Raw genomic sequence first — 25,458 nt, 5'->3', positions numbered from 1 at the left:
CGGCGGGGCGGGCTGGGGCGGGCTGGGGGAGGCCTGGGGGTCGGCAGGGTAGGACGGTGATACTGCGGGCACGGGGTCCCAGCAGTCCCAGTGGTCCCGCCGCCCGCATCCACACTTACACTGGACTTCTCCTCGAAGCTGGCCAGGTCCTTCAGGAGGTGCTGCACATGCGCCAGGCTGTTGCCCACATCAGTGAAGGTCGTGACCTTCTGGGCCAGCACGTCCAGGGCGGCTTTGACCTGAGACGGGGCAGTGGGGCGAGGGGCCAGGCAGTGAGATCGTGGGAAGACCACGGCTGGGGGACGGAGGGGGGTGCTGTGGAAACTGGGTGCAGGGAGGGGAGGGGGCCCAGGCCTCCCCTCGGAAGGGGGACTAGAGGGAAACTTCCTTGATCTGAGAGAGGACATCCACAAACCCCCCCTGCCAACTCTCCAGGTGTAACGCTGGTGAGGGACGCGTCCCCCAGGGGCTGCGGCCCGCAGGGAGGGCCCTCCACTCTCATCACCACGATCCCAGTGGTGGGCGCACGAGGGCAGACAAAGAACAGACACAAAAACACGCAGATCGAAAACGAAGAAATCAAGCCATTTCTGTTTGCACGTGGCCTGATGGTCTGTGTGCAAACGCTACAAGACAGAGCCTGGATTGAGCTCGGCAAGGTTTTAGGACATAAAATCAATACACAAGAGTCTATTGTATCTCTACAGACAGCAATGAACACACAACACACCAGAATAAAAAGCATAACACCATCTACGGTTCCTTAAAAAATGAAACTTGTATGTGTAAACCCAACCAAACACATCTGAACTTGTGCAAACCATATAGCATTGGTGACTAGAGGACACTGAAGAAAATCTAAACAGATGGACAGACATATGTGTTTACTGACTGAAGAGTCAGTGCAGTAAAGTGCTGACTCTCCCCGAAGTGAGGCACAGGTTTAACACAATTCCTGACAAAACCCAGCGGGACTTTCTTGGAGACACAGATCAGGTTATCTGACATTTGCACGGAAGGTGAAGGAACCGGAACAGCTAAGACAGCTGTGAAGCGGGAGAATAAAGGGGCAGAAATCCCGTCTGGAAGGATGTACACGACGCCCTGGGGTTCCAGCCTGACCCCCGGCTCCTCGAGGCCACGAGAGGTTCCCACAGGGCGTGTCACCCACTCCAGCGCCCCTCCGCAGCCCCCAGGCCACTCACCTCCCGGAAGTCCTGCTCGAAATGCCGGAGCTGCAGGCACTGCTCTAGTTTTTGCTGATGTTTTGCCCAAAACTCGTCAAAGGCGGCCTCGGTCTCGTTCAGCTGGGCCAGGAGCCTGGGGAAGGGGCGGCAGCCACGCTGGTGGGGCCTGTGAAGCCCCCGCTTCTCACAGCGCCAAGCGACGGGGGGCTAGTCCGCCCTCCACGTTGGACAGGGCCTGTCAGGGCCCCTGTGGGCCTCAGCACGGTGGAGGGCGTGCCCGGGCCTGGGCTGGTGTCTCCCCGCCTCACCTCTGCACGGTGCTCTGGCTGTCCAGCTGGTCCTGGTTGGGGCTCTGCTCCGGGCCCCGGCCCAGCGGCTCCCGGATGCTCTCCAGGACGCGCCGCCCCTCAACCAGCGCCAGCCTCATGTCCTCCTGCGGGACGTCCAGGCTTGTCATCCAGGCCGCCAGCCCCAGACGTGGCTCCGGGTGGGGGCCGCGAGGGGTCAGAAGGCACCACGATGACCTCCGCCCGCCTGGTGCCCCGGGAGGGGGTGCTGGGAGGCGCCAGCGTGGTGAGCAGGCAGGGTAGGGTTACGGGTCTCCCGGGCAGCGGGCAGGAGTAACAGGAAACCGGAGCCCCGCGTGTCCGCTCCATACCCAGAGGGAGCAGGGGGGCTCTCGTGAGGGGCGCCCATGGACCGGCAGTGGGTCGGGGCCCCCTCTGACTCAGAGCCCACAGCGTGTGGCTGCCTCGGCCGACCCTGTCACGTTCATCAGGAGGCCACTGTGTGCCGTGACCGCAGGTCAGCTCAGCCATCCGGGTCCGCCCCCACCTCCCGCCTGCTCCCCGGGGCACTGGGGGTGCCAGCTCATCAGGGGACCAGCAGGGCCCTGCGGCAGGACTCGGGAGCCCGACCAGAGACGCTCTGAAGGGCGGGTCACAGTCCATCAGGTTCTCGGGAGCCCAGAACCACCTTGGGGGGCTCCTGGGCTCCTCTTACCTGATGCACCGCCTGCCCCCACGCCCTCCCCGCCCCCTCCCCATTCCTCCCCCTTCTCCCTCGCCCCCTCCCCTGCCATCTCCCACACACACCTTGGCTCTGTCCTTCTTCTCAGTGTGGGTAAGGAGCACGGAGCTCGTGGACTGCACGTCATTGGGCAGCTCCGTCTCGGCCAGCTCCGTCCCAAAGGCCTGCAGCATCTGCGCCGTCTGCTTGACCAGGAGGGCGAAGCTCTCGATGGCCTGTGGGGGAGGAGACTGTCACCCCGAAGCCCGTGCTCCTCACCCTCCTGGGCCTGGAAGCCCGGCCGCAGCCCAGCCCCTCAGGAGGTCCCCCAGCCTCAGCCTCGGCTCCTGCACGGACCCGCCTGAGGGCGATGCCGGGAACCCAGCTTGAACTTTTCTCTGTCCCCATGTTCCTGAGCCCCAGAAAGCCACTCCCGACATGACTCACGCTTCTCCTTCAGATGACCGAGGTCCACTGAGACCATCGGCTCATGCTCAGGGAGAAAGCTCGGGAAACGGCACGAGGTCCTCGGAGCAGGCAGAGGCCGCGCTGCGGGGCGGCCTGGGGCCATCGGGGGTGGGGGACTCACGGTGCGATGGCAGAGCCACCTGGAGTGGCAGTAGGCCAGCGTCCCGCCCAGGTCCTCCGTCAGCTGGGACTTGTCGATGTAGCCGTGTAGTTCTGGGACGGAGCTCAGCATTATGACCTGGGGGGCGAGACCGCCGTAAGCAGAGCGCCCCGCAGACCCAGGCGGGGGGGCTTCCCAGCTCCTCCACGGCAGTCAGGGTGCGACGCGCCCTGGGCCTCAGCTCTCCCGTCCATGAAATGGGCGCATAGTCTCGTCAGATGACAGCCCTCGGGGGTGAGCAAAGCCCTGGACGGAGCCGGGCACTCTGCTGACGAGGGGCATCTGATGGGTGAGGGGGCCCGTGCGTTGATGGAGCCAAAAGTCTCTTTGGACACAGAGTCCAAAGCCGCCCGCCTGTCTGCATTCCCGCCGAAACCCAGGAGGTTGCATGGAGGTGGAGGCAGGCGATGAGCATGGCACAACGGCCTTTGTGGAGAACAGGGGCCCAGGAGGCTCTTCCACAAGGGATGAGTTTTGTTTCCTGTCTTGCTCTTGCCCTTCTGAGGTCACTGCATCCGTGAGCTTTGGCTAAAAATACCGCCTTTGCTTTGCAAACTGTCAGGCGCTGCCCCCAAGGTCCCGGAGGCTCAGTCCATGCGCCACTCAACACCACCTCGTGTTTTATTAAACATTGAGCCTGCTCCAGGCTGAGGTGACATCTGACACGCCCTGGGTCAATGCTGACTGTCTCCACGTGAGGGCGGGAGGAGGGGACGGGGTGCCCTAAGACCACAGAGGACCACCCGCACAGCCGTCCGGGCACCCACGTTGAGACCCTCGACAGAGATGTCATCTTCTCTTAAGAACAGGCTACGGCGCCAGCTTTCAGCAGAGACATCGGGTCTCTCTTCACCACCCAGCAAGGCTGTTTGCCCAGAACACCCTGACTTATGCCAACAGGAATGGAGACGGGTTGGTGAGCTATTCAAGGACTTAAGGCTCTTCCTCTGTGATTTCCGTCTGCTCTGTGTTGACTGAACCACCGTGGAAAAGGCTGGAACCCACCAGCCCTCTTAACATTTTTCTGCTCAGCGTTGGGTCAATAAGGGCCCCAGGACAGCAACATGGACCCACTGCAGCAGCAGCCCTCCCCGGACAGCGCTTCCCAAGTTCTGAAGGGTGACCGAAACGGGCCGGGGAAGGGGCGTCGTGGGCGATGGATCCTGTGAACCTGGGTTCTGAGAACTCATGGGTTTGGTCCCATGTGGCCGGGTGCAGGGCGACTGCTGTTCTCAGGGTGGAGACCCCCGCCCTCGGCGTCAGAAACCGAGGCTTTTTGATGGTACAGAGACGGGTGCACCCATTTCCCTCCAAAGCCCGGGGCCTGCACACCTGACCCCTGGCCGCAGAAGGCCCTCCGTCGGCACAGGAGAGCCGGCCTCGGGGACGGTGGCCCACACTGGGGCGCTCAGGTTTCAAGAGCAGCCTGGCAGGTCTTGCTGGGGAGGTCACGAGGTGCCAGGCACAAGCCCCTGTGCTCCCTGGGTCCTCTGCCCGCAGCCCCTCCCAGCCCTGCTCCGGAGCCTGACTCGACGTGGCTGGCCTCCCAAGGGAACACAGCTGCCCGGGTGCGCAGCCTCTAAGGGATCCACACAGCCTTGGCTTTCCGAGGACAGCTGGCGGCCGCCGGGGCTGCCCCGTGCCGGCTGGAGTGAGGAGGCGAGGCAGGGGTCCCGCTGCGGGGGGGGGGGGGGGGCGTCGCTCACACCCTCTTCCCCACCCCGCCCCCGAGCACGCGGGCGCGCCCCACGGGAGGTGGCTCTTACCGGCACCTTCATTTTGAAGTCATCTCTGTTGAACCTGAAGGCGAGCTCGGAGAGCGTCCTCTGGAAGAACCCGGCGGGCCGCAGGACGAGGACCAGCTGCAGGTTCGCGGGGAAGGACGCCTGCGGGGACACAGGCCACGCTCAGGCTGGGGTCCACATGCCCACAGCGGCCCGTGGCCCCGCGGGGAGGACCGGGTGCCTCCCACACGCCGGGGCCAGCCTGGGGTGGAGCCAGGTACAGACACTGCACTCGGAGCATCGCCACCCCTCACGGAGAAGGACAGCCACTGCTTGGAATGACTGCGTTACATGGCTTGTGATCTTAAAGGTCAAAAGCTCTGACCTTTCGGGGAACTACACTCAATACCTTGTATCAGCCTACAAAGGTAGAGAATGCAAAGATGTATATATTCATACATACGGATAACTGAATCCCTTTGCCGCACGTCTGAAACCAACACGACGTTATAAATCAGCTACACTTCAATGCAAACTTTAAAATAAAAAATCAACTGCAGGAAGAGCTTTGGCCTTCCCTTCTGGCTGAGTCATATGTCCCCACAGTCTTATTTTGGAATTCAAGCCCCCAGCGCCTCAGAATGGCTTTAGGGTCTTCACAGAGGTGACCAAGTCAGGATGAGGTTGTCAGGGCGGGCCCCGTCCGACTGGCCATGCCCCGTAAAGGTGACATCTGGGCGTCCAGACCCACAGAAGACGCGTGTGGGGTGGAAGCAGATTGGGGGTGCTTCCACTGGCCGAGGGTCTCCAGAGGCCGTTGGGGGGCACAGACAGACCCCCTCACAGCTGCAGAGGGTCCAGCCGGCTCAGACGTCCCCCCTCCAGATGGGGAGACAGGAGACCCTGCCGTCTGAGCCCCGCCGTGGTCTATGGTGTCTGTTATGATGGTCCCGGGAAACTGGGACACCGGTGGGGTGAAAATAGCCACAGACACACACACGAGACAGAGAAATACAGGAGAAGCGGGCTCACAGCGAGGCGCAGGCCCCCACCCCCGGACAGGAGCTGGCTCGTATGTGCACGTGAGCTTTGTGGACGAGGCGTCTGGCCCTGGACAGGTCGCCCTCTGCGCCCTGGACTCCCGCCTGGACTCCCCGCCACCCGCAGCATTCAGAGCCCAGCTCTAGGCCGAGGCTGTGCCGGCCGCTCGGTCAGCCTCAGGCCCGGTGCCCGGTCCCCTGGCCTCTGAGAGCAAGCCCCTCCCGTGAGAGGGGAGCGAGCACAGGCCGCAAGGAGCCCCCACCGGGCGGGCGGGCAGTACCCCCGGGCACAGACACGGCCAGGTCCTGCCGCTCCTCTCCTGCCTCGCCCGGACCTGACGCCGCCCCGCGCTCCCGTGTGGAAGTGCTGGGATCCTCCTGAGCTGTCCGCAGTCAGGACGGCCCCCTGCCCGGGACATCTGGAGACAACCCCCCCCACACACACCCCGGGTCCCGAACACGGCCCACGGGGGCCCCTGACCCCTGGGCCGCCCCATGTGGCTCGCACGTGTACCCTCCCTGGCCTCCTCGCCCGGGCCCCCCTCCGGCACGTCGGGGGGAGGAGTTACAGAGGCCTGGGGCTGGCTGCGTGTCTGAGGACCAGCCATTGCGTCCCTGAAGCCCACACCCCAGGGGCCGCCCTCCCACCATCTCTGGGGGCTCCCTGACTCCCTGTAGCCTCTGTGTCTCCCTGGGGCCCCGCCACATTGTCCGGGCTCCAAACAAGACGTGCTGTCGGGCTGGACCTCGCTGCCGCCTCCTGCTCAGGCTCCCCACGTCTGAGCGCGAGCCCCCTTGCCGGGCGTGCGGGGGGTCCTGGCCCCCTCCCCGGGCCTCAGTCGCGACAGTCACGCTCAGGCTGGATGCCTGCTCAGCAGTGCTCTGCCCCACCGGCGGCCACCTGCGACCCGGGAGGTCCCCGAACCCCGCCTCCCCCCAGGCCCTCCTCTTCCTCCCGGGGGCTCTGCACGCCAGGACTCCCCACTGGTCACCCCGCACTGGGCACCCCCGCTGGTCCCCCCCACGACCCCGAGCCGTGCCTCCGGCCTGGCCGCCCTGACCTCCTGCCTGCCGGCCCCCCTCCTGTGGCCCCGGGCGTGTCTGCCTCTGAAGTCCCTAGTCACAGCCCGGGAGGGCAGGACCGCGTGGCCCCCGTGTCGGCCCCGGAGCAGCCCCTCTGGGCACCGTGGGCAGGGGCGAGAGACAAGGTGGAAGGCGGGCGGCTCACGGCGGGGGCTGCGGGTCCCCGTCAGCAAGAGGGCCATGGACCCCACACCAGGCGTGAGACCGGCCCCCACGACTGCAGAACAGCGGCCTCCAGCATCTTTCTGGAGGCGGCACTTAGTCGCGTTTCCCTAGTCTTCAGCACGGTTTTCTGCCCTTACTCACACCTGCTGACAGGTCTGGTCTGAGCTCACCCGGCTCCGCGAGACCTGGGCCTTCACGGGGACCCACGGAGCAGGGTCAGCTCTGCCGGGAAGCCCTCCTGGCGTGCAACTTCCCTCCGCGGGGCGCTCATCACCCGGTGTGAGGCCTGAGTCACTGCCGCCCAGGAGGGAGCCCCCAGCATTGCTGAGGAAACGGCTATTTCGCCACATTGGGAATATTCACCGCCTGACCTGAAAATCCTGGGTGTCTCAGGAACTTCGGTCCATCCCTTCCCTGCACACAGAGGGCATCGGCTTTACAGGCCAGACCGGAGCTCCGCCCCTCGCAGAGCAAACACACTTCTCACTGCGCTTTCTTTCGGGAAGAGCTCAAGGGCCGGCTCGGCTTAGTCTCCAAACACAGACCTACAGCCTCCGCTGTGGTGTCCTCCCCACACTCGTGTTTAAAAGAGGGGCCCCTTCCCCTTTAAAAGAAGGGAACCCCGGAAGAGTAAACACAGCATTTTACAAAAGACACATCCATCAGAGGATGGTCCAAACCCGGGTCCAGCTCTTGGGCCAAGAGCGAGGCTTGCACTCTGAGCCGTGGGTCTTGCCAGTGGCTGTGACCGTGGCTGCCCGCTCAGAGCTGCGGTGGGCTCTGCTCTCGGTGGGGACACCGGAGTGTGGACCCCACAATGTCTTGTTTTCCTTTCCAAGCTGAACTGAAGGCATCCAAACCAGGAGAAAGAGTGCCCTGAAGGAGAGAACGCGCAGCTCACGAGACAGCACACGAGGCGGCTTAAAATAGCCCCGAATTTCAGCGCGTTATGTAAGCGCCCAGGCTCGCTCGGGGGGCAAACACAATTGGATAAACAGCCTCTCTGCTGCTGGCAGCAAAGTGTAGCCGTCCAGGTTGGGGCACCGGTGCCTGCAGGGGTCCCCTCGCGGGCTCCAGCCCAGCAGATGCCAGGGCGTCTCTCCCTCAAGCCCCCTTGCATGAAGCACAGGCCGGCGGGGCTGGCAGTCCAGATAGATCCACGGTGGGGGATGGCGTCAGCGTGCCAGCTCTGCCCACCTGCTGCGGAGCCAGGGAGGAGATGGACCCGAATGCTGGCTCAGGGTGGGGCGGGGACCGGGGCCCTGGGAGCAGCAAGGCGGGGCCTGCAGTGTCCCCACCCCCATGACCGAGTCCTGCGCCCCGCCAGGTCCGGCACCTGGTCACAGGGTCAGCCGCCTGCAGCCCGCTTGTCCACACGGTCCTTGCTTCCCGTGTGGCCACAGCACTGCCCCCCATGCCAGGCAGCATGTGTCAATAAATGTGCTGCAAACACAGACAGGACTTCTGGCCTTAATACAATCAGCAAATTCTTGTAAGAAAAGGCACTGGAGTTCAGAGAATTTTTGACAATTTTGCTGGAAAGTGTTAATTTCTAGGGTTTCCGAAACAGCACAGGGTAACCCCAGAGCTTACGGAAACAAACCTACATTTTTACTGTTGTCAGAATCAGTGCGACCAGCGCAAAAATCAGTTATGATTTTCACAAAACAAAGTTTTAAAGATGCACCAGCTCTCTTCAGAAGTCCACCTGATTATCAGCTCGGCGAAGAAGACCATGTTCACACTCGGCCGCGGGAGAGCGCGACCGACGGCCGGTCTGCCCTGGGCCATCCCGCTGGCTTGCTGGGAGCCTCAGGGATTGTTACTAAAAGTAATTTGTCTGGTTCTTAGCAAACAGTCCTGCCTTTGGTCAGCCTTGCTAACTGACCACAGTGGCTGATTAGCGGGGGAAGCATTTATGAGGCTCCTGTCTCACCCAGGGCCTGGGATGGGTGTTGGCCACACGAAGATGGACGGGGCTGGCCCTGACCTCGAGGGACCACGGTGTGCAGAGAGGGAGGGTGCCCCACCGGGAGGGGAGGCCAGGTGGGGCCTGAGCGAGAGCTGCTCTGGGGGGCGCTGGGGGGCTGCAGGGCACAGTGGAAGCCGCCCCGCCCTCAGGTGAGGGCGTCCCAGGGGCAGGGAATGGCAAGGACGTGAGGTCTGGACCCCCATCCCCCCAAGAAGTGGCTGACGGACTCCCCTGCACACCAGCGCAAGTCCGAGATGCACACCAGTGAGACAGACGCACACAAAAGACCTGGGCGATCACTGGGCCTGAAAACATCAGTCTAACCGTGTAACCTCTCAAAACAGCAGCACACTTGGCTGGGGACTCTCTGCCATCCAGCCCAGGACCAACCTGCTGATTCCAGAACCAGCTCCCGAACGTCCTCTGTGCACCTGGCCCGCTGGCTCTTACAGTTTAATCCTTAACTTGGCCGGTTGGGTGACACCGTGTGCAAATTCACCTTAAAACTTAAAATAATGAAAGGGCCACGCTGGCTATTAGCTGGTGGTGGCACACAGTCCCCTGCGAGCTTCTAAGGATTCAAAAGCACAGGAGCGCTGACGATGACCGTCTACACACTACACTGTACTCTTCTGAAACTCCCAAGCGTTTAGACTAGTTTCAAGTAAACGGCAACATGGAGGGCGTGTGTCCGCTGGGGCGGGGACAGGAGCCTCCTGGGGGCAGAGGGAGACGACGTGTCGGGACAGGCTGGGCTGGCACCCAGGACAGGTAAGCACCAGGACCGCCAGTGGCGAGCCTCGGGGCAGGGCCTGAGCACCGGGAGGAGGAGTCGGATCTCCCACCCCCAGACCCCAGCCCAGCAGCCTCAAAGTGGCCAGCGCGGGACGCAGAACAAGGGCCTGGGGGCGGGTCACCCCATGGGGTCGGGAGATCGCAGCGTCGTGGCCGGCCAGAGACCCCAGCGCAGGCACTCTGGGCCGCCCTGCTGCAGACAAGCACAACTACCGTCCTCTCTGCAGGGAGAAGCACTCCCCACCTCTCTACCCAGCTTGAGTGGGGGTGGAAGCCAGCGCCAAAAATAAGAGCGGGCTTTCTGCTGACTGCACCACCCTCCCCAGCTATCCTGCGGCTAAAAACAGCGCCCTGAAGGGCAGCCGCGGTCTGCAGACTGGAAGAAAACAACATGGGAAAAGCTAGTCAACGTAACCCCACACCCATAGCCTGAAGGTGCCCTGTGACACCCTCATCACCCTCAAGGATGACCGCCCCGTAGGTCACCCATGCGCTCACATGCTCAGCGTCAGACACAAACCAGCAGGTGGCATTGTTTTCAAGTTGCAACACCGCCCCTGAGAGGTAACCCATGTGAGAACACACATGCATGCATATACACATGCACACGCGCGCGCACTTGTACACACACGCACACATGTGCATACTTGTACATGCACGCACAATGTGCACACACATACTTGTACACGCATGCACACATGTGCGTGCACACACACGTGCCCGAGCAGCTCGAGGAGCCCAGGGAGGTGTGCGCTGGCCCTGCCCAGGCCCCAGCTGGCGCCCACCTCGGCCTTGGGCCCCACCACGCATGCAGCTGCGGCCAGGACCCAAAGCGCCACCGGGCAGGAAAGGCCGTGTCCCCCGCCCAGAAAAGGAGTGGGGGTGGCAGGCCGCGCACCGACACTTACCGCTATTCTCAGGATGGACGCCTTGACTGAGGTCCATCTGTCCTGCCTGCGGTCTATGACCAGGATGAACCCGATGCCAGTGTCCTGCAGGCTGAAACGAGACAGCACGGTCAGTGTGCACCCGGAGGTCCGGCCGTGGCTGCGGCGCGTCTCTGGGAAGAGCTCGGGGTGAGCGGCCGCCCCTGAAGCCCTCACACCGCTCCTGTTCCACCGGGTGCCAGAGCCAGGGGAGGACGGAGCCACCTGCAGCGCTGCCCCGAGCTCGGCGGGCACCTCCCTTGCAGGGCTCGCTCAGACCGAGGTGGACAGGCAGGCGCCACATTGCTTCCCGCCCTGACACCGACCAGCTCGCAGTGCAGAGAGGCGGGCCGGGCCTCTCCGTCCCGGAGCCCAGCTGCTCCATTGGAGCCTGGCAGCTTCCCTTCCACGTGGACTTGCCAGCGGGCCCGTCACAGGGAGCCTACGGCCCAGGCATCACCTCAGTCCCAGCATCTGGTCCCCCGGGCTCATTCATGGTCTATAATCACCGTCGAGGTTGATGGCACGGCCGCAGCTTGGGGAGAGCCCCCCGCAGTGCCCGGCGGAGCGCGAGCATCCGATGGAGACGGGAGACGAGAGGTGGCTTCTCGCAGCGGCAGCATCCGTGAGAAAGATGCGGAGGCCGGGAACGACAGCCCGTCCCTCTCAGCCTGCCGTGCCTGAGTCACCGCCGACCCGGAGGCACTTCTGCAGGACGACCCGCCCCCAGCCCTGCCAGGCGGTGTGGGCAGCAGCGCCCGCCAGCCAGTCCTGTGAAAGACTGAGCGCACGGGCCTAGGCTCCAACTGGAGCGCTGATTGCCAAGTCTCTGCACATATCCGGGAGCCGCGGCCGCGTTTAAATAAAAACCAGAACTACATGCATTACATATAAATTATGTGGTTGTGGCAGTACTCTGCCTGCTGCAAACGTTACGTAACACGGTGAGAGCTGAAACAGCCCCAACCCTCCCCGATCTCAGCGCAGGGACAGAGACACACAGTCACGCCTGTGTGGGTATGCACACCTGTGTGACCGCGCACGCCTGTACCAGAGCAGGCGTTCCTGTGCAGGTGTGCACACCTGTGTGGGTGAGGGTCCTCTGCGGAGACGGCCCCTCCCAGCGGCCCCTCTCCTCTGTGGGGGACAAGTCACAGGCTGTCCCCTGATGGCCAGCACATGCCACTTCTCCACAGCCTGTGTCTGCATCCCCCCACCCCCGCCCTGCTTCCTGACCAGCCTCCCTGTGGCCCCACTCCTCCTGGGCCCGCAATGTCTCCTCTGCGGCCCCTGTGCTGATGGCCTGTCCCGTTTAGGCACAGGCAGGGCGGGCGGCCTGGCCACGGGCGGTGGGATACGGCCCGGGGCCTCCACTCCACTGCCTGCCTCACTTGCACATCCCAGCCGCCCCCCCACCGCCCAGTCCCTTGGGGTCTTTAACTCGCTCTGTGCATTTGAACACCAGACGGTAAAAATTCCGTGACATCAAAGCCTCCTGTCACAGCTGCAATGCACACGCCAACATCATGAACAGTACTGACAACAAACACAGTGGAGAGGCGAAGGGGCCTTTGAACGTTGCCGTTTCAGGTGAAATGTAAGGAATCTCCTGGACTCACGAAAACGTGCCCGGAAGGCGGGTTTTAGGCCAGTGGGTGTCGAGCAGGCAGCTCACGTTCCTGGTTTAGGAAACACACAGCCTCGAGCTCTGTGGCCCTCTGGCCGCTGCCCAGCAGGGGCAGGTGGGGCAGCTTGAGGGCCAGGCCCCTCCCACCCACAGGCCTCGCGCTGAAGCTCGGGCTGTGCCTCCTTCAACCCTTGTAATGACCCAAGAGGCAGCTGGAGTCACGGATGGAGGCTCAGACAGACAAGTCATTTGCCCAGAATCACACGGCTGGTGAGCACAGACAGGACACCCGTGGTCTGGCCCCCCGTCCAGACCCCCCAGGCCGCGTCCGCCCTGCAGGGCAAAGCAGCCCCTCCGTCCCGCCCACCCAGGACTGTGTCAGACCAGGCAGGGTCCTCCCCTTCAGGGGGCCCGGCCCCAGGAGCAGGCAGACACACCCCACCCAGGACCCGGCTCGGGGCCACGAGCGGGCTCTCCCAGCCCCGCCTCGTCTCCACCACGGCTCCACCACCAGACGCAGCAGGGGGCACCTCACGTGAGGACCCGGGCCCCCCCATGGCCCCCTCCACCCCCAGGACTGCAGCCCCAGAGCCAGGCTGCGTGGCCCGCCCCGCCCCCGGGAGCCCAGGCCCCACCCCCGGGGCCCATCCGCCACCCTGTGCGGACAGGAGGGCCGTGTGTGACCTCACGCGCCCAGGGGACAGGGCGGGCAGCCCACACTTGGTCATGGAAAAGGCGGGTCCCCCGGGGGTGGCTGCGCTGAAGGCGGTGGACGAGGAAACCGGAGCAAATAACCCGGAAGCTGTAGCCACACGGACGAGCCCCAGACCCAGGCACACTCGGCCATGCCCACACACAGACATAGCCTCCAGCCCCCCGAGGGCTGCCTGGAGGGGCCGCCGAGTGAGGCTGATGAGTCACTTTTGGCCCAAACAGTCCAACAGGCACAGAGCTCTCGCAGAGTCTGGTTCCGGGAGCCACGCGTGCACCGGTGTCCCCTCTAACACCCCAGGCCTGCTAACTCCTCGGGGGGCCTGGAGACCAGGCCTGAGGTCCCCGCATCTCCACGCCCAGCTCCTGTTCTTACACCCGACACATCACAGAGAGGGGCTGGGCAGGGTCTCGGGGACTCCGGGCCCAGGCTAGCCTCACCCCTGCCCACAGGGCTCACGGGGGGCAAGGGCCTTGACCCAGGGGACGGTCAGTGTTCTTGGGGACACGTGCACTGGGGCCCGCTCGGCCTGGCGCTGGAGTCGGGGAGCAAGCCCAGCAGCGGGGCCAGGGGCCTAGCGGGCTCTTGCGGGAGGAGATGTGGGCAGGCTGGCGTCGGTCCCAGATCAGGCCTGGCAGGTGCGGACAGGCGTTGGGGAAGTGGGTCCCCAGGGTCCGTGGGAGGGAAGGTCTGACCTCCTAGTGGGGCCCTGGGGGCTGGGCCAGGCTGGGGTGGGGGGTCCAGGTGGGAGTGGGGCCAGGCGAAGAGGAGGGGTGGGGATGGGGATGGGTGGACCAGACGGGGGGTGGGGATGGGGGGCCAGGCAGGGGGTGAGGGGGGAGGGGATGGGGGGCCAGGCAGGGGGTGGGGATGAGGGGCCAGGTGGGGGGTGGGGGGAGGGGATGGGGGGCCAGGCAGGGGGTGAAGGGGGAGGGGATGGGGGGGTCAGGTGGGGGGTGGGGATGACGGACCAGGTGGGGGATGGGGAGAGGGGATGGGGGGCCAGGCAGGGGGGAGGGGGGGAGGGGATGGGGGGCCAGGCAGGGGGTGAAGGGGGAGGGGATGGGGGGGTCAGGTGGGGGGTGGGGATGACGGGCCAGGTGGGGGATGGGGAGAGGGGATGGGGGGCCAGGCAGGGGGGAGGGGGGAGGGGATGGGGGGCCAGGCAGGGGGGAGGGGGGAGGAGATGGAGGGCCAGGCAGGGGGTGGGGATGAGGGGATGGGGGGCCAGGCACAGGGTGAGGGGGGAGGGGATGGGGGGCCAGGTAGGGGGAGGGGATGAGGGGCCAGGTGGGGGGTGGGGGGAGGGGATGGGGTGGCCAGGCAGGGGGGAGGGGGGAGGGGATGGGAGGCCAGGCACAGTCCTACTCGCAGGCCCCCCTCCCCTGGCCACACTGCTTTGCCCGTCTCTCTCTCCACCCCATCCTTGGACGTGGTCTGGGAGGCTGCGAACGTCACAGAGACGTGGCTGGGCCTGTGCACTGGCCTGGGGCCCGCCCGCCAGGTCTGAGTGCGGGGACGTGGGGCAGGGCCGAGCGCTCAGGCCCAGCCTTGGTTGCGGCCGCCTCTCCTCTGTCCTCGGGACTCAAAGCTGCCCCGTTACGCACCAGACGTGCAGCACGGTCTCTTTGCGCTAGTCAGCTCGTCAGAGCTCAACGGCAAGAAAAGCCTCGGACCTTTCACAAAGCTCCCCATGCGCTGACAGCACGGCGTCTGCCCTCAGGCTCCGCGCCCGTCTGGGTCAGGCCCACCGGGCCCAGCAGGGCGAGGCAGGCATCCCGGGCGAGCAGACGGCCGCCCCCCCCATGCCCAGCGGGCACCGTGCTTCGTGCTTAGTCGTGTCTGACTCTGCGACCCTGTGGACTGCAGCCCGCCAGGCTCCTCTGTCCACGGGCATCTCCAGGCAAGAATCCTGGAGTGGGCTGCCATTTCCTGCTCCAGGGGGTCTTCCCGACCCCGGGATCAAATCTGCGTCTCCTGCATGGCAGGCAGATTCTTTACTGACTGGGCCACCAGGTGGGGGAGAAACCCCACCCAGCACACAGATTCCATAACTACGTGAAACGCACACAGAGCCGGCCACCGCTTTGTAACCGGAGTGACTGCACCCCGAGGGCGTGAGCCCGGCACCCTTCAGGAAGCCAGACTCCCGTGAGGACCCTCTGGGGCCCGTGTTACCTGTTTCATGTGCAGGCTCCAGGTCGGGGTGGCCCCGTCTGCCCGCGCCCTCCGAGTGGGTCCTGGGCCCGGCCCGGCCGCGGTCCTCACTGGAGCTACTCAGGCGCCTCCCTCCTCCCGGAGCTGAAACCCCAGCAGAGGCGGCCTCTGGGCACACAGCCCCGCCGTGAGCACAGGATGGTGGGTCAGCCTGGGCTCCCCAGGGAAGGGCTCCCACACCCCTCACGGCAGTGCAGGGCGAGCCCCCTCCTCCCGGGAGGGTCTCGTCCTCCTCCCGCAGGGGAAGGGCAGGGCCGGCCGCTCTGAGCCGGACACCAGCACATCACAGCTGCATGTCCCCCGGGTGGGGACAGCCCACGCTTGGACTGCCTGATACGGCAGCCCCCGGCCCCTGGGAACTAAACTTTTATGTTTATTTAACTTTAATTTTTCAAATTAAATGATGTTGGATGGCACTGACAGAAAAAAGATGACAAGGAAGAAAGCAGACTTTTTCTGAGATGGGTGGCCTCTGGCTCCCCAGGAGAACGAGATTGGGAGGGCGGAGAGACAGAACCTGTGGGGAGAGGTCGCCCCGTGGGGAGGGGACCTTGAGCTTCATATACACGGACCAACGGGCTGAGGCCGGCCACGGACGGCAGTGAGAATGGCCTTCACTTGCTTCTTACATGAGCCCTAGGGCCTGAGGGCCGCTACAGCAGAGCACCCCACCCGCCAGACGCGGAGCAAGGCCGCTGACGGCAGGAAGCCGAGGCGGCCCGGCTGGAGATCAATGCCCGTCCATCCACACCAGAGGCAGCCGCGGAAGGAAGGCAGGGTGCCCGTCGCAGGCCGACAACAGGAAGGGGCTGGGACGACACGCGTGTGCAGTCTGCTTTGGGGAGCCTTGCACAGGGATGCGGCTGGACGCTCCCTGTGGTTTCCTGTGGGGAGGGTGAGAGCTACTGCCTGTCCACAGATGTCTGGGGTGTTCGGGACATGTTCACACATTTTCTGTCTTTATGTGCAAAAGTCAACCAAAAATTCAGGTGGCCGTCACAGCCACAGCAAGAAGTGAGGTGCTGCCAGGGGCTGAAGGACAGACAATCTAAAGCTGAGTGAGCTTGATGGGGCGGGGGGCAGCCTGGCTGGAAGACTCTGCATGAGGCGTGGCCCAAACGTGGGGCTGCAGCTTAAGAACAGCACTTAAACCCTGCTCCTTTCACAAGTGCCCTGCATTTGTCTGCCATGCAGCCCACACAAACTGCATGTGGGGACACGTGTGCACATGTGTGGTCTGTATGCTTGTGTGTGGTGTGTGCGCACAGGTGTGCAGTATACACTCCCTCCTATGCATGCATGAGCATACATGTGTGTGGTGTGTGATGCATGCCTGTGTGCAGTTGTGGTGAGTGCACACACACCTGTATGTACACGTGTGGTGAGTATAGGTACACCTGTACCTATGTGTACATGTGTGGTGAGCACACGTTCGCCTGTGTGTACACATGTGGTGCATGCATGCACCCCTGTACCTGACTGTACACACACGTGGTGAGTGTGTACACTTGTATCTGTGCACACATGTGGTGAGTGCACGCACCCCTGTACACGTGTACACACGTGTGGCAAGTGTGTGTACGCCTGTACCTGCGTGTACATGTGTGGTGAGCACACTCACGCCTGTGTGGGGGTGACCTGTGTGCGTGCACCTCTCCTCAGGGTGAACGTGGCCCACCACGAAAACCACCTGGGAGAGGCTCCTCTGTCTGCAGCAGTGGGGCGATCTGAGCTGGGTTCACAGAAAGTCCGCGTCCTTATCAGCCTCAAGTCATCTGGGACCCAGGCCTATGGTCTCTGGGCTGGGGAGGGGAAGCACGTGTGAGGGAAGGTGACCCTTAGGTGTTATCTTCCAAACGCAGCGGGCAGGTGCGGGAGGCCCCCAAGGATCCTGCAGGGTGGCTAAATGGGTCCTTCAGAGAAAAGCCAGGAGCCTGCTGCCTCAGTGTTGGCAACACCGTGACCCTGCGTGTGAGCGTGCACGTGTGTGCCTGTGTGTGTCTGCACGGGTGTGCACCTGTGCCCACAGGGAGACCTCCGGTGGCCACTTTCACTGGGAGGGGGTCAGCTTTTGCCGCAAGGAGGGAGGGAGGGGTAAGGGGCGTTTTCCAGGAGACCAGGAACAGGCTTCCTGTTCTCATGTGTCTGCTGCGTCCGGGCGAGGCCTGCCCGACAGCCAAGACTTTTGGAATGACCCGCGACCGTGAACCAGATACAGCGGCCTGAACTGGCCCTCCTGCCCCCATGTGAGATGACAGAGAACAGGGGAGAAAGGTTTCAGAGGACCAAGGGAAGCTTGTTTGGTGACCGGAGGAGTCAGCGTCTGGGAAGCCGGGGGCTCGTCCACTGGACCTGTGTGGACTGTAGAGCCCGCCTGGTCGCAGAACGCCCCCTGCCCCGCCTGCCTGGAGTCCGGGCCCCCTGCCCGACTTCCGGACTCCCTGGTTTAGGAGACTTGGGCCTGCAGTACCGGCCACAGCCGCCAGGTGGCACCGCCCCACACCGGGTCCCACGCGGAGGCCCCACGGGCAGCGCCCCTGCCCTGCCTTACCCACGGACACCGAGTGTCTCCCCACCTCTAAAGGTGCACCGAAGCTTCCAGAAACGCAGCTGCGTTTGAGCTGACGGGCGGCAGCACTTCGGCTTCCCTCACTCAGGGCCGATCCCCACCGCGCCCCCAGGAACCGCCCCTGACAGCACTGGGGGGCGGGCCGGGTCGGGGTGAGCAGGGCTCCGCCGCCTCCTGGACGGCCTGTCGGGCGGCCCCTCCCCCGCTAGCCCTTCACGCAACTGAGGAAAGACGAGCCAGTCCCAACGTGGGGTTTCACTCCGGGTGGAAGGGCATCAGGTCCGCCGGATCCCCCCGCTACACCCTCCACCCAGAAGAAGAGACGTGAACGGAACACGCGTGACCATCACGATACACACGTCCGCCTGGAGACGGAGCCGCGGGTCTGCGCCGCACCCACGTCCACACACCGCGGCCCCCCAGGGACGCAGTCACACAGGGTCCCTCCTCGGCTTCAACGGGAAGCGTGTGCCCTGCTCACGGATCTCGCAGGGACTGTGTGGGCAACCTTGGAGATCAGGGGTGGGAGGCTCCGCCCGGCTGGGGTGAGAACCGTTTAAAAGGGGGAGAGACAAAGGGGCTGGTCCCTCTGAAGGGGCGGCAGGGGTGCTGGGGTGAGGGACGGGGGGCCCCCCAACCCCCAGACCTAAGCTTATCTCACTCTGTCTGAACAAAGCCTGTCTGTACGGCAAACGCTCAGCGAGGAGCCACTGTCTGACCCGCGTGCAGGGCAGACACAGACCCATGCCAAGTGCCATGAACGGGGACCGTCCAGGTGCATCCGCGAAGGGGATGGGCCGCCAGGGGCCTGGGGCTGGTGAGCGTGACAGAAAGCCCCCCAGAGGAGGGGGCCCCCATGCAAGAAGGAGGCACCTGGGCCGAGGGCGCGAGAGCAAGGGCCCCGAGGCCGGGAGGCCTGAGGGTCAGCAGCACCCACGGGGGTGGTGACCCAGGGAGGGGAGACCAAGAGGGGCGGGGGGTCAGCCTGCCGTGCCCAGAGAAGGCTCACCTCCTCCCCGCCAGAGAGAAAGGGACCTCTGCCCTTTCCAATCCTGGGAGTGACCTGAAACCTGAGATTCCCGCAACGGCGGGGAAGGCCGCCCCAGAGAACCATCTCAAGCGGGCAGTGGGAGACCACAGAAGCCCCGTGTGGCCCCTGGCTCAGCCCACACGGAGAGGTCACTGCAGATGGCTGCCTGCCAGACGTGCAGTCCAGGGCCCACCACCGCCTTGGCCGGGGGCCGCTTCTGGAACAGGGACTCAGACCCTCCCTGGGCAGCGTCCATACGGACCTTACTGTGCTGTGGGCTCCACTGCCTAACCTGGGACGGGCCTGGTTCACAGGGGACGAGGGGCACGGGGGAGCACAGGAGGGGCGTGGCCCTTGGCCCCTGTGACGCCCCTCCTGGACATGGAGCCATCAGCCCTGGGGACATCATGGAGAAGAGCTGGCCAAGTTGGCCAGAAGCCTGCCCTCCAGAGGACCAGCGAGACCACTGGGCCCACGGTCAGCGGTCCACAGCCGGCCGTCTCGCTTTTAAACCACTGGGCTCCCTGAAACCAGCGTAGCCGCCCTTCCTCCCACTGGCCTGTCCCCGGCGTCCCACCCCCGGGCCGGGTGGCTTTTCCATGTCCCCCTGCTAGGAAACCAAAAGCCAGACCCACCGTCCCGGATCCCCACACCAAACACCCTTCGGTGCCACTCCACAAGGGCAGCGCCATCTCCTGTCCTCTCCAGACCCTTGAACCCACTCAAGCAACGTCCTCTGAGGCCCAGGGCCCTCGTCCACGGGATGGGACCAACGCCTGCCTTCCTGGCTGGAAATCCAAGGGGAAAGTAAACGAGACGCAGGATCGCCGGCCTCCATGAAGTCCCTCACGGCCTGCCCGAGGGCCCTAAGGAAGGCCAGTCACTCCCAGGACAGTGGCTGGACCACCCACCTCAGCTCGGCTGCTTGGAGCCTGGCCCAGCAAGTCAGGTCCACAGAAGGAAGCGACAGGGACCACAGACCTCCACCCCACCCCGTGGTGCCATCTAGGTCCTTCTGCCAAGTGACCCTCACCCCCCACGGCCTGCGGAAGGGTTCTTCCATCCTAACACTCCCACCCCACGCTGGGCGGTGAGGGGCCAATGCTGACCGGGTCCTGGAGGTCAAACCTGCTGTCCGGCCGGCCTCCTAGATTAGAACAGCTCATCGCGCTGTGACCAGGAACCTGGCCGAGGGGGCATGCTGACCACACCCCTGGGGCGATCTTGCCCTGCACTCACGTCCCCCTCGGGCACTTCAAAAAAGAGAAGCATCCGCCGCCAGGCCACTCCCTGCGGCCCAGCGGGTTGGCCAGGGGTGGAGGTCCACGCCTCACCCGTCCAAGGTGGGCACCGGGGCAGCCCTGCATCCACCCTTGGCCCCCTGACCGTGGAGGAGTCTCTGCACCCCTAGGATGAGGGATCGGGGCCCTCGCGCACCTGGGGATGCTGGTGAGGTAGGTCATGACATTCTGAAAGTCCTGGTCCGGGACGTCGCCAAAGGCCGGGTAGTCGGGAAAGGTGATGACTGGGCTGCCGTCCTGGCCCCGCCCGCCTGGGGAGTGGGGAGGACAGCGGTCGGCACCCCTGGGGCCTCAGGGGCGGGTGGCCTCAGATCCCACCACGGGGCCACAGAGCCCCGTCTCCCCTGCACCCCGCCCGGCGGGATCACAGAGCCCCCGCACCCCACCACGCGCGCCCCCACGCCCCGCCCCGCCCCCTGAGCCCCGCCCTTGCCCCGAGCCCCGCCCACACCCCACGCCCCTTAGCCCCGCCCCACTGTTAGTCCCGCCCATGTCCCTGCTCCCCGCCCACACCCCAGAGCCCCGCCCCTGCACCCAGCCCCGCCCACCAACCCAGTCCCACCCACGAGCCCCACCCCACCCACGCCCTCGCCACGCCCACTACACCCCGCCCCGCCCCTGAACCCCGCCCCGCCCTTGAGCCGCGCTCCACCCCTTCCGGCCTGGCACTCACCCGAGAGGTAAGCGAAGCGCTTCTGCAGCTGGTCCCGGATGTCGGCGGCGCAGAGCGGGCTGATGTCGTGGTGCATGATCTCATCTGCGGGAGGACAGAGCAGACGGACACGCAGTCATCGGGGACAGCCCCCTCGCGCCTCGGCTGGGTCAGCCCCACCGCTGACACCGAGGGGACCAGCGCTCGCGGGCCCGGCAAGGGGGCTCCGCTTTCCTGTACAGAAACCCTTGTTTCTCAGCACACAGAGAGCTGTGCGCGGAGTGAGTCATCAATATTTAACGTGTGGTGTGTGTCAGAGGCACGCAGAAAGGCGCAGGGATGGACAGAGAGAGGAACGGACAGAGAGGGGCAGGCAGGCAGAAGGGAGACCCGGGGTGCAGAGCAGGGCCTGGGACAGCTGCTCAGGGAGCAGGCCGCTTTGCTCCGCAAGCGCACAGCCATGTCCTGGAAGTGGCCCAGGCCATCCCCGGGGCCCTCACCTGCCGTCTCCGCAATGACTCACTGGTCAGAATGGAAACCTGGCCACTGCAGTGGGTCCACACACACACCTGGCGCCTCACCCCTGCCAGACACTGACCCTGAGCAGGGCTCTGAGCCCGTCCCCAGCCCGACGCTGACGCCCGCAAGTCCTAGACCAGGGCCGGCAGCGACCCAGCCACAGCCTGGAGTCATCGACCAGAAACAAAGGATTAGCAAGACTCCTGAGAACACAGACACGGACAGGGGTGTGTGAGGTGCTGGGGCGTCGGTGGGCGGCCACAGGGCCAGGGAGCTGGGCCCGCGGGACCTGCATCTTAGCGCTGCCTGGCTGGTACCGCATGACTGACACCCCGTGTCTTGTGTCTGCAAACCTGGGTGTCCTGGAGATTTCTCTACAGACACTCACGACTCATGCTGGTCACTGGCAAATGGCTTAAGACACAGGCCCCTCCCAGGCTGGAGATTTGGGCCACGGAGACCTTGGCGAGAGCTCAGTGGAGGTAGCAAAATGCCCTCCGCCCTCTGCGTGTCCAAGCCTCCATTCTGCAGACAGGCACACGGGAGCAGGTGGTGTGTTAGACGCAGGGCGAGTCCTGGAACCCGGCTGTTGTCTGTGGACCTGCCCCCACACCGGCTGCCTTGTGACTCTGCCTGGTGCAGATGAGGAGGGGGCGGGTCCGTGCCCCCCGCAGAGCGGGCAGCACTCCAGGTCTGGGACTGAGCGGGGGGGCCCATCACACTCAGGGCCGGGGCTCCAGCAGTCAGCCCACGGCAGCTCGGGGCGATGCAGCCTCCCTGCGCACGGAAACCTCTCAGCACAGCTTCTTTTGTGGGACAAAAACAGCTGGAAACGTCGCGCCAAGAGAACGTGAAATGTTTCCAATTCCAGACGCGGTGGGTCACGGCCATCACACCGCATTTGTTTGGAACACGCGTTGGGTGTGACAGACACGCAGCTGCACGGAGGCTGGGAGGCCAGGTTTCACGCTGCCCACACTGTCTGTCGAGCGTGCACCCTGGGCTCCTCGAGGCCAGAGACATTCCCCAGGGCAGCGGTGCAGGTTTCAAAGCAGGGTGGCCTGCACGGTCCATTCAGACAAACAGACACAACTCCTGCATGTTCGATGGCCGCTGGCTGCCCCTCAGAGAGCAGTTTCCAGCCACCATCAAGGCCCACGGTGTGTGTCACGTGGTCCCCCGTGGACGGCGGGCACTAGGGGGTGAGACACACGCTCCTTTATTCTGCACTCGAGGGGCCGCAGCTGGTTGAGAAGGAAGTGAGGTGCCCGCCTGCCCCTTCTGTGGTCTGGGCGGGACGTGGGGTCGGCCTGCCCGCCAGCTCAGGGTCAGGGTCAGGGGACGCCCGGCTCCTCCACAGACCCACTCTGTGTGTGGACAGCGCCTCACAGTTAACCACCGAGCCCGGCCTTCCCGTGGCCCAGACGTGCACGGAAACTCAGGCTGTGACCCGTCACAGGGCCGTTCGAGGCGGGAGGGGTGCAGGGGGGCGTCGGGAGGAGCACCGCGGGGCACAGAGCCCGCTGCCCGGTCAGGGGCCAGTGGGAACGGCCTCTCGCTGAGCTCACGGCTCAGCCGTCCGGACACCCAGCTCAGCTGTACACGAGGACAAAGGGGAAGGACCCCCTGGCCCAACTCCCCCGCTGGAATCTCTGCCCACAGAGCTGTCCCCCGAGTCCTGCTTGGTCTGGGCAGCATCAGAGAGTCGTTGGGGTGGGGCACCCTTTCATCTTTATGCTGCTTCATCTTAACACAATCAGACTCTGGCAGCAAACTTCCTTCCTCTGGCAAACTGACTCCCGGACTCTCTCTTTAGGACGAGGATTTCGTAACGCGTCGCGGGCGGCCTCTGAGTAGCTGTGTTTGCCAGCCCCACCTTGGGCAGGGGGCACACATGGGGCAGGGCTGGCAGGGCGCAGAGTGGACCCTGGGAGCCCTGGAAACCACCCCAGGTGGTGGTGGCCGGGGTCAAAGGGGCCCACAGATCCAGCAGGAGCCTGGTGTTCGGGTTCGGGGGCTGGTTCCTGCCTCGTGGGTGACCTTGGGCCTCACCGTGAGGAGACAGGAGGCTGAGCGGGGCTCCTGAGACGGGGTCTGCTGCTGGCGGGAGGCCCTGGGCTGCGAAGTCCACTAAGTCCGTCACAAGCTCATTCCCTTCCCTGTTTACATCTGGCTGAACGTCCACACCCAAGGCTTCCGTTTGTTTTCTATCAAAATACACCCGTGATGCCCTTTCAGAGTTCAAGGTGGAGAGTCCGCGGGGGCCTCTACCCGCTCACTCGGGAGTCCCAGCTCACCAGGACCCAACCCCCGCCCCCCCCACCAGGGAATCTCCAAGCCGGAGCAGAGCATGTGCAGAGGCCACAAAGGGGAGGAGCACGCCTGGGGCTTCGAACAGCTCTGGCCTGGCCCTTGGCCAGGGTGGGTCAGGTCAGCTCCCCAAGTGTCCGGTCCGGCAGGAGAAGTCTCCGTGGCGACCTGTGGTCTGGTCTGTGGCTCTGGGGCTAACCCTCAGGGATGCTGGACGCCTACAGCCACTGGGGCTGAATCTGCTCTCACAGCCCACCTGGGGTGCTTTTAAGGAGTTACTTGTCACTGGATTAGGCACAAATAGTTCCCATCATGTACAATGCATCATTAACTCAGGTCACCAACATTATCCTGATTTCCTGATCTCAGGAAGTGAATCGTTACATATTTTAAATAAAAAGCCCCGTATGAGAATATGCTCGACCAAACTCCTATCATTAGCTCAGTTCACCAACATTCTCTCGATTTCCTGATCTCAGAAGGTGAATCCTCACGCATTTTAAAATAAAAGACCCTGTATGAGATGCTCAACCAAACTCATCCTCAGGGAAGGGCAAGCACGTGCGGGTTTGAAAACCGAAGGGCGAGGACCAACGAGGATTCAAAAGTCAGTGCCCGGAGCAACTGGGAAGCAGGCCGCGGGCCCTGCGGGCCCTGAAGAAGCTGCGTGTGGCAGAGAAGCCGGCGAGGCTTCGGGGTGGGGGGGGCGGAGTGTCCACGCTGCCGCCCACCTGAGCAAGGGGGGCAGGGGAGCCTTGAAGGGCCAAGGGCCTGCTGGGCACAGTTCAGGAAACACGCATCTTTGGATGAAGCAGCACATCCAGCACTGAACTTATTCTCACGGACAGATAGCGGGGTCGATGGAGGCCACGGAGAGGCTTTGGGAGCTCCAACCACGAGGTGCCTGGGCTCTGAGGGAGTGTGCCTGGGGCAGGTCCTGCCCACCTGGCCACGGCCAGAGGGGACACGTGAGCAGCAGGCAGGCCCTGACTGCAGGGCTCCGATGGAGGGCCTGGGCCTCCCCGGCGAGGCCTCCCTGGGGAAGGGTCCTGATGAAGCAGGTCCAGACCTGGGGAGGGGGGATGGCCCAGCAGGAGGCCTGGTGGCCCTGTTGGGGGCAGTTTAAACACACGGCACTCTGCCCAGTGACTCTGAGTGCCCAGCCTGGGTGGGAGGGACGGGGGTGGTTCACACACACCCACCAGACGTGTACCCACCCAGCAAGGAGCCAGGCAGCGGGCAGGCCAGGCATGGAGGGAAGGGAGGCCCAGGGCGGCCTGGGGCCTCTGGTGTGGGCTCCGCACGGAGTCTGGGTGCCAGGTCTCTGCGGACCTTTTATCACCAACGAACATGGCTCTGCTGGGGACCCCGCTCCCACCCGGCCCGCGGCGAGCCTGCAGTGGGTGCAGCTCCCAAGCCCTGCCAGCCCGCCAGGCAGGGCACCACGCGCAGGGGCCCGCGATCAGAGTCACCGCGGGCAGAGCCCTAGGCCCACACGAGCCGGCCGGGCCAGGCCCCTCTCCTGGGCCCTCACTGCCCCTGCCGTGGCCCAACGCCCGCCTCCACCCCGGGTCTGAGGCTAGGTCCTCGCAGACGCGTTCCATCCTTCTCCAGGCGCCCGGGCCTCTGGGATCTGCCTGATGAGTGGAGGCCGCAATTCAAACACACGCCCACCAGCCCGAGCCCCTGGGCCAGCACACACTGGAGACGGAAAGACAGAGACAGGTGAGAAAGACACGGAGAGACAGAGGGACCAGCACAGACAGACAGAGGAGGGGACGTGGGTGACCTGTCTGCAAACAGCAGGCGTGAGTGGAAGTCGGCATCGGGTCCACGGCAGGGAAGGACCTCATCGAGGGGGGGCTCACAGCACAGGTGCCCGCGACTCTGAGAAAAGGGATGGACACTTTCTCTGGTGGGAAAACAGATTGTTTCCAGAGATGGGGCGAAGCCCTCCAGACCTTGGGTCCCCGGCAGTGAAACCATGTGGGCG

At 64.4% G+C, this 25,458-nt stretch overlaps 1 protein-coding gene across 25 annotated transcripts in view; it reads right to left on the bottom strand.

Annotated features, from left to right (window-relative positions):
* The window catches only part of MCF2L (MCF.2 cell line derived transforming sequence like), a 92,613-nt gene that overhangs the window by 19,215 nt on the left and 47,940 nt on the right, over positions 1-25,458 (bottom strand). For 23 of the 25 annotated variants that reach the window (XM_043891954.1, XM_043891953.1, XM_043891960.1 and 20 more), the window contains 9 exons: positions 20,658-20,741; positions 20,121-20,235; positions 10,511-10,601; positions 4,590-4,709; positions 2,785-2,901; positions 2,282-2,431; positions 1,496-1,620; positions 1,206-1,320; positions 120-239 (listed from right to left, as the gene is read on the bottom strand). In XM_043891954.1, coding sequence (XP_043747889.1) covers positions 120-239; positions 1,206-1,320; positions 1,496-1,620; positions 2,282-2,431; positions 2,785-2,901; positions 4,590-4,709; positions 10,511-10,601; positions 20,121-20,235; positions 20,658-20,741 — 1,037 coding nt within the window. Of the gene's footprint in view, positions 1-119; positions 240-1,205; positions 1,321-1,495; positions 1,621-2,281; positions 2,432-2,784; positions 2,902-4,589; positions 4,710-10,510; positions 10,602-10,988; positions 11,237-20,120; positions 20,236-20,657; positions 20,742-25,458 lie in introns of those variants that run through there. The other 2 variants (XM_043891971.1, XM_043891972.1) reach the window with 2 other exon arrangements.

This window comes from Cervus elaphus, chromosome 30, assembly GCF_910594005.1.
Source record: "Cervus elaphus chromosome 30, mCerEla1.1, whole genome shotgun sequence".
In the NCBI taxonomy this organism is placed as follows: domain Eukaryota; kingdom Metazoa; phylum Chordata; class Mammalia; order Artiodactyla; family Cervidae; genus Cervus; species Cervus elaphus.
Note: the sequence above shows the minus strand (reverse complement) of the source record. Positions and strands in the feature narration are given on the sequence as shown.